The sequence below is a fragment of the Oncorhynchus tshawytscha genome, linkage group LG18, assembly GCF_018296145.1.
Source record: "Oncorhynchus tshawytscha isolate Ot180627B linkage group LG18, Otsh_v2.0, whole genome shotgun sequence".
NCBI lineage: Eukaryota > Metazoa > Chordata > Actinopteri > Salmoniformes > Salmonidae > Oncorhynchus > Oncorhynchus tshawytscha.
In genome coordinates, this window is record NC_056446.1 from 2073403 (window position 1) to 2081910 (window position 8508).

At 46.1% G+C, this 8508-nt stretch overlaps 1 protein-coding gene across 2 annotated transcripts in view; it reads right to left on the bottom strand.

Annotated features, from left to right (window-relative positions):
* Positions 1–576: 576 nt before the first annotated feature.
* The window catches only part of LOC112237072 (PR domain zinc finger protein 1), a 20492-nt gene continuing 12560 nt past the window's right edge, over positions 577–8508 (bottom strand). The window contains exons 5-8 of one of the 2 annotated variants that reach the window (XR_002951333.2): positions 6165–7201; positions 2174–2302; positions 1347–1958; positions 577–1100 (exon numbers count right to left, since the gene is read on the bottom strand). Coding sequence is in view for 1 of the 2 variants with exons in the window: in XM_024405693.2 (XP_024261461.1) it covers positions 1452–1958; positions 2174–2302; positions 6165–7201 (1673 nt within the window). In the remaining variant the exon portion in view is untranslated. Of the gene's footprint in view, positions 1959–2173; positions 2303–6164; positions 7202–8508 lie in introns of both variants that reach the window. The other variant, XM_024405693.2, reaches the window with a different exon arrangement.

Genomic DNA, 8508 nt, shown 5'->3' on the forward strand with positions numbered 1-8508 from the left:
TCTGATGGCAATTTATGAATTTATCAAAAATATTGTAAATCAGTTTACAGATACTTTTGAAAAACAAGATGAATACTTCTTGGGTTACTTTTAAATTCAGAAAGGATGTTTGTGGTTAAGTGTGGTAGATGGAACCGAAAGGATGCTGGTTCAAATCCCCGAGCCGACTAGGTGAAAAACCTGTCAATGTGCCCTTGAAAGGCACTTAACCCTAATTGCTTGTGTAAGTATCTCTGGATAAGAGCATCTGCTAAATGACTACAATATAAATGTAAAATAACATATTTATGTTTTCCCAATGACATTCAAGTCATCATTGAAAAAGGCACACGTTTAAGTTTGTTCCACCTGAGCGAGTCTGACCACAAGTCAGAGACCAGTACGACACACCAAATGCATTTGATGGATCCTTTTTGTCTTCTTTTAATGCTTCTTAAGGGGAAAGTAATCTAAAATGAATGGAAAGTAATCAGATTACATTACTGAGTTTGGGGTAATCCAAAAGTTACGTTACTGATGACAATTTTGGACAACCTACTACTACTAGTAACTGTAACGGATGACATTAAGAAAGTAACCTACCCAAGCCTGCACACACACACACATACACACAATGTTTATGTGAATAAACAACTGTAAAGTAAGGCACATTATTTCTTTATGCATGAATTGTTTATTTTCAATTATTGCCCCACATCATCAAGAAATAAGAAATGACAAAAACAGATAGAAGGAAATAAAACTCTGTTATAAACATTTGATCACAAGTCTCTGTCTTTGTGTCTTCCTCAGGTTACAAAAAACTGCATAATAAATTAATAATAAGGCTGAGGATATCATAGGTACAATACAATGTTTATATTCTCTGATAATAATGTTCTCCTAGTAAAATCCCACTTATTCACCACAGGAGGTTGGTTGCACCTTAATTGGGGAGGACGGTCTTGTGGTAATGGCTGGAGCGGAATGAGTGGAATGGTATCAAATACATTAAACACACGTGTTTGCTATTCCATTCGCTCTGTTGCAGTCATTTGTATGAGCAGTCCTCCCCTCAGCAGCCTCCACTGCTCTTCACATTGCCCTGAGAGTAAAAATCCCTGTAATAGAGACAAAGCCTTGCTTCAAACAGTAAAGGTCACTATCAGGCCACTGTCACCCTGATGGATTATAAATACGTTGTCTCTTGTACTCTTTCCACACTATCATTACCGAACCAAGCTGTACTGTGTTGGCTTGGATATTTCATTTTCACATGGTCCTTTCCAGTACGTTGCAAACACTATACATTGTATGTGGATGCATAACCAGGCCAGTGCAGTACAACTCGTTTTGCCATGGCTTACCTCGGCTCAGTAGCTTGAAAAGGGTATTAGTGGACTGTCACATGACCCGACTCCTGTTTGACATAGCCAGGAGGCAGAGGTAGAGGGCAGCTGTGATACTGCAACCTAAGGACAGAGGATTCCCTCGCTGCTGCATTGTAGGCCACGCTCGACTAGTGACATATTCCCATTGGCGTCGTTAAAATGGTTGGAGCTCTTCCGCCCCAACTCCATCTCCTGCAGCAGGACGCTAGTGCTGCTGTTCCCCTTCTCCGTCTCAGCTCCCGCTGCCATTGCCTCCAGGCGTTCCGCAGCCTTGCTCAAGTCGAACTGCTCAATCGCGGCATTGACACGGTGCAGCTCCTCAACAGAGGGAACAGGGCCTGAGGGGTCGGGTCCTGAGGGGCAGAAACCCTGGAGGTGCACCTGGAGGCTGCAGTAATTGAGGTAGGTGCATAGGCAGTGTGGGCAGTGGTAGGGGCGCTCGCCAGTGTGCAGGCGCTTGTGGAGCTTGAGGTGGGCATACTGGGTGAAGCGGGCCAAGCACAGTTTACACTGATAGGGCTTCTCACCTGAGTGGAGACGCAGGTGGGTCTTGAGGTTGCTGGTGCTGCTAAAACGCTTGCGGCACACCTGAAGCGAAAGAGAGAGGAGGGGGACAAAGGATGTGAGTAATTACTTCATGAATGGTGTTTCTTTAGCCAGATTAGTATGAGATTTTACGCAGGCTTGCTTGGAAATATTATGATGTGTTATTTTGTGCTCCCATTGTCAACTTAGTGCAGTAAACCATAGTGAAGAATGATGGTATCAGGGAAGCATGACATATCAGTGAAGTATCAGTATACCTGGCATTCGTGTGGCTTCTCCCCAGTGTGGACCAGGAAGTGTTTCTGCAGGTGGGCCAGCTGGGTGAAGTCCTTACTGCAGGTCTGACACCTGAAGGGCCGCTCTCCACTGTGGACGCGCAGGTGGACCTGGAGACAGGAAACATAATAGCAGGAAGGAAGGAAACAGAAAGATAGACAGAAAGAGAGAGCCATAAAAAGGAAATGAAAAGTGGAAAGACAAAAAACAGGATGAGACAAATCTATTTCATGAAAAGAACAGAAAGCCCCTATACACCCAATTACCACCTTTGTTGGAGCCTGGTCTCATACACTAGCCATAACATAGTAGTCAGTAGTCATAGTAGTCAGTCAGGAAAGCTAAGGCCAGCTTCTTCAGGCAGAAATTTGCATCATGTAGCTCCAACTCCAAAAAGTTCTGGGACACTGTGAAGTCCATGGAGAACAAGAGCACCTCCTCCCAGCTGCCCACTGCACTGAGGCTAGGTAACACGGTCACCACCGATAAATCCATGATTATCGAAAACTTCAACAAGCATTTCTCAACGGCTGGCCATGCCTTCCGCCTGGCTACTCCAACCTCGGCCAACAGCTCCGCCCCACCCGCAGCTACTTGCCCAAGCCTCTCCAGGTTCTCCTTTACCCAAATCCAGACAGCAGATGTTCTGAAAGAGCTGCAAAACCGGGACCCGTACAAATCAGCTGGGCTTGACAATCTGGACCCTCTATTTCTGAAACTATCCGCCGCCATTGTCGCAACCCCTATTACCAGCCTGTTCAACCTCTCTTTCATATCGTCTGAGATCCCCAAGGATTGAAAGCTGCCGCAGTCATCCCCCTCTTCAAAGGGGAGACACCCTGGACCCAAACTGTTACAGACCTATATCCATCCTGCCCTGCCTATCTAAGGTCTTTGAAAGCCAAGTCAACAAACAGGTCACTGACCATCTCGAATCCCACCGTACCTTCTCCGCTGTGCAATCTGGTTTCCGAGCCAGTCACGGGTGCACCTCAGCCACGCTCAAGGTACTAAAGGATATCATAACCGCCATCGATAAAAGACAGTACTGTGCAGCCGTCTTCATCGACCTTGCCAAGGCTTTCGACTCTGTCAATCACCATATTCTTATCGGCAGACTCAGTAGCCTCGGTTTTTCTGATGACTGCCGTGCCTGGTTCACCAACTACTTTGCAGACAGAGTTCAGTGTGTCAAATCGGAGGGCATGCTGTCCGGTCCTCTGGCAGTCTTTATGGGGGTGCCACAGGGTTCAATTCTCGGGCCGACTCTTTTCTCTGTATATATCAATGATGTTGCTCTTGCTGCGGGCGATTCCCTGATCCACCTCTACGCAGACGACACCATTCTATATACTTCCGGCCCGTCCTTGGACACTGTGCTATCTAACCTCCAAACGAGCTTCAATGCCATACAACACTCCTTCCGTGGCCTCCAACTGCTCTTAAATGCTAGTAAAACCAAATGCATGCTTTTCAACCGTTCGCTGCCTGCACCCGCACGCCCGACTAGCATCACCACCCTGGATGGTTCCGACCTTGAATATGTGGACATCTATAAGTACCTAGGTGTCTGGCTAGACTGTAACCTCTCCTTCCAGACTCATATCAAACATCTCCAATCGAAAATCAAATCTAGAGTCGGCTTTCTATTCCGCAACAAAGCCTCCTTCACTCACGCCGCCAAACTTACCCTAGTAAAACTGACTATCCTACCGATCCTCGACTTCGGCGATGTCATCTACAAAATAGCTTCCAACACTCTACTCAGCAAACTGGATGCAGTTTATCACAGTGCCATCCGTTTTGTCACTAAAGCACCTTATACCACCCACCACTGCGACCTGTATGCTCTAGTCGGCTGGCCCTCGCTACATATTCGTCAACCAAACCCACTGGCTCCAGGTCATCTACAAGTCCATGCTAGGTAAAGCTCCGCCTTATCTCAGTTCACTGGTCACGATGGCAACACCCACCAATAGCACGCGCTCCAGCAGGTGTATCTCACTGATCATCCCTAAAGCCAACACCTCACTTGGCCGCCTTTCGTTCAGTTCTCTGCTGCCTGTGACTGGAATGAATTGCAAAAATCGCTGAAGTTGGAGACTTTTATCTCCCTCACCAACTTCCAACATCTGCTATCTGAGCAGCTAACCGATCGCTGCAGCTGTACATAGTCTATCGGTAAATAGCCCACCCATTTTTACCTACCTCATCCCCATACTGTTTTTATTTATTTACTTTTGGGCTCTTTTGCACACCAATATCTCTACCTGTACATGACCATCTGATCATTTATCACTCCAGTGTTAATCTGCAAAATTGTAATTATTCGCCTACCTCCTCATGCCTTTTGCACATATATAGACTTTTTTTTTCTACTGTGTTATTGACTTGTTAATTGTTTACTCCATGTGTAACTCTGTGTTGTCTGTTCACACTGCTATGCTTTATCTTGGCCAGGTTGCAGTTGCAAATGAGAACTTGTTCTCAACTAGCCTACCTGGTTAAATAAAGGTGAAATACAATTTAAAAAATAAAAAATTGTTAAAAAAATCCAGGACACTCAAATTAGTATGATATGTTATGGTTCGTATGGTTACATAAGACAGAAGGTTACCTAAGGCAAAGTTTGGCTTTTAACATGAACGTCTAGCAACCCAAAGGTTGTGTGTTCGAATCTCATCATGGTTAACTTTAGCTTATTAGTAACTTTGTAACTATTTACTACTTGTTGTTTTAGCTAACCCTTCCCCTAACCCTTTAACCAAACTCCTAAACTTAATTCCAACACTAAGCTCAACCCCTAACCCCTAGCCTAGCTAACGTTAGCCCCCAACTAACGTTAGCCACAACAAATTATAATTCATAACAAATCATACTTACTGCAAATTTGTAACATACTGTACGAAAATTCAATTCATAACATACGTATCATACAAACTGTAATTCATAACATATATATGAATTGTAATTTGTAACATACACTAGATTACCAAAAGTATGTGAACACCTGCTCGTTGAACATCTCATTCTAAAATCATGGGCATTAATATGGAGTTGGTCCCCCTTTTGCTGCTATAACAGCCTCTACTCTTCTGGGAAGAAGAGTGGGGACTTGCTTCCATTAAGCCAGAACAGCATTAGTGATGTCGGCACTGATGTTGGTGATTAGACTTGGCTCGCAGTTGTCGTTCCAAATCATCCCAACGGTGTTCAATGGGGTTGAGGTCAGAGCTCTGTGCAGGCCAATCAAGTTCTTCCACACTGATCTCGACAAGCCATTTCTGTTTGGACCTCGCTTTGTGCACGGGGGAATTGTCATGCTGAAACAGGAAATATTTTCCTTCACTGGAACTAAGGGGATAGCCCCAAAAAAATGAAAAACAGCTCCAGATCATTATTCCTCCTCCACCAAACTTTACAGTTGGCACTATGCATTCGAGCAGGTAGCACTCTCCTGGCATTCGTCAAACCCGGATTTGTCCGTTGGACTGCCAGTTTTTGTCTATGGAGATTGCATGGCTGTGTGCTCAATTTTATACACCTGTCAGCAACGGCTGTGGCTGAAATGGTCAAATCCACTCAATTGAAGGGGTGTCCACATACTTTTGTATGTATAGTGTATCATACGAAATGGATGATAGACATCCACAAATTAATATATACCATTACAAACCTAGCATATCATACACGTTTCAGTGTCCCAGATTTGTATTTATATTGTTACATCTATCCATGAGTCCAGGTTGTCTATCGATCCAATAAAGGTGGTAATTAGGGGCGTGCAGTGTAATTGGGAGTATATACTGTTCTTTTAGCCCATCAGCAGTTTTTTCAGGTTCTTCGTATGACCACAAACTTTTCCATAAGCAAAACTATTTCAATAATGATATCATAATAGCATAAACTATCATCTAAACATAAAGTACTTGTAATCTCAGACATGGGCCATATGATCAGGGACTGACTGACCTTGAGGTTGGACAGCTGACCGAAGAGCTTGCTGCAGATGTTGCACTCGTACCGGATCTTCCCATTCTTCCGTGTGAGCGGGTAGGACAGGGTCTTGTACCCGATGACCCGTCCACCATGCCTGGCCTTCCGCAGGTCCACTGCCCCTTCCTCTGCACTGTGGCTGGAGCTCAGGAGGGCGGATGTGCGCTTGGAGGGGAGGTAGTCAGAAGAGGCGGTCGGGCCCGCCAGCGGTGAGCCTCCCCTGGGTGCGAGGCACGTTGCCATGGAAGAGGTGGCTGGTAGAGGCTGGTCATCGAAGGTGCTGCTGGCAGATGAATGATTGGGGTCACTGAAGTTGTCCGTTGGTGTCAAAGGTAGGTTTTTGAGGTAATTCTTTGGTGAAGGCACATGGTCCCCAAGGTGTTTGCACCCATTGGTCGGCATATAATTGAGGTCTTTTTTGCTTTTGGTCTGTGCGAGGGGAAGATCTCTGCTGCCATTGGGCAGTGAGAGGTTTTTTGGGGTAGTGGTCAGTGCAAGCAGGAGGTCTTTGTGTACATTGGCAGATGGTTGCAGAACGTGCGGGTACACCTCAAAAGGCAGCATGTGAGGTGGAAATGGCATATGAGGAGCTATTCTGTCACTGTACTGGGGGTATGTGTGAGGTAGTAGGCTGTTAATGCCAAGCGGGAAGTGAGGTATGAGGTAGGGACTGCACAGTGAACTGGGGTACATGCGCCCTGGCAATGACGACACTGTGTAATGTTGGGCTGTGATGGGGATGCCCAGGCTGGGCTTGACAGGGAAGTGCATGTGGGGGCTGACACGGCTGCTGAGGGACCTTTTGGGGATGGGGGGGCCACAGTACGGGATGGGTGGGTAGCTGGAGTAGACCACAGAGGGGCACAGGGGTAGGACAGGGCTGCAGGTTGAGGGCAGTGCCGATTCGGGGAGTTGGGGGCAAGTGGGGTCGGGCTTGGTGTGCTCCATCCTCAGGATTTCAGACATGCTGTGCCCCGTCTTCCCTGAACTCTCTCCACGAACATTGTTTTGCTCTGTGGGACAAAAAAAAGACAGAGACACATATTTAGGGTAAAGTTTTGTCACACAAAAGAATCAAATCAAATCAAATTGTATTTGTCACATGCGCAGAATACAGCAGACCTTACTTACAAGCCCTTAACCTACAATGCAGTAAGAAAATATTTGGTAAATAAACTAAAGTTTTAAAAAAGTAACACAATAAAATAACAATAACGAGGCTACATACAGGGGGTACCGGTACCGAGTCAATGTGTGGGGGTAGGGGTAAAGTACTATGCATAGATAATAAACAGCATGTAGGACCAGTGTAAAAATGGGGGTCAATGCAAATAGTCCGGGTAGCCATTTGATCAATTGTTCAGCAGTGTTACGGCTAAGGGGGTAAAAGCTGTTACGGTGCCGCTTGCCGTGCGGTGCAGAGAGAACAGTCTATGACTTGGGTGGCTGGAGTCTGATCATTTTTAGGGCCTTACTCTGACCGCTTGGTATAGAGGTCCTGGATGGCAGGAAGCTTGGCCCCAGTGATGTACTGGGCTGTACGCACAACCCTGTCACATCTACTCCTGCTCTCCCTCTCCGGCGTTCGACGTCGCCAGTTTATTCACTATTACGCACACCAGTGCTTCATGAGACTCAACTGGACTCCATCACCTTCCTGATTCCCTCCCCTATATCTGTCACTCCCTTTGGTTCTTTCCCCAGGCGTTATTGATTATTTTTCTTGGTTTTTATGTCTGTACTCCATTTATTATTAAATGCACTCCCGGTTCTTGCTTCCTGACTCCTAGTGTACACGTTACATACCCTCTGTAGTGCCTTGCAGTCTGATACCGACCAATTGGCATACCAGAAGGTGATGCAACCATGCTCTCGATGGTGTAGCTGTAGAACTTTTTGAGGATCTAAGGACCAACGCCAAATATTTTCAGTCTCCTGAGGGGAATAGGTGTTGTCGTGCCCTCTTTACGACTGCCTTTGTGCGTTTGGACCATGATAGTTTGTTCGTTTGTTGGTGAACTTGCAGCTCTCGACACACTCCACTACAGCCCTGTCGATGTGAATTGGGGTGTGCTCGGCTTCCCTTAACCTGTAATACACAATCAGCTCCATAGTCTTGCTCACATTGAGGGATAGGTTGTTGTCCTGGCACTACACTGCCTGGTCACTGACCTCCTCCCTATAGGCTGTCTCATCCTTGTTGGTGATCAGGCCTACCATCATTTTGTTTATGATGGTATTGGAGTCGTGCTTGGCCACGCAGTCATGGGTGAACAGGGAGTAAAGATTGGACTAAGCACGCACCCCTGAGGGGCCCACG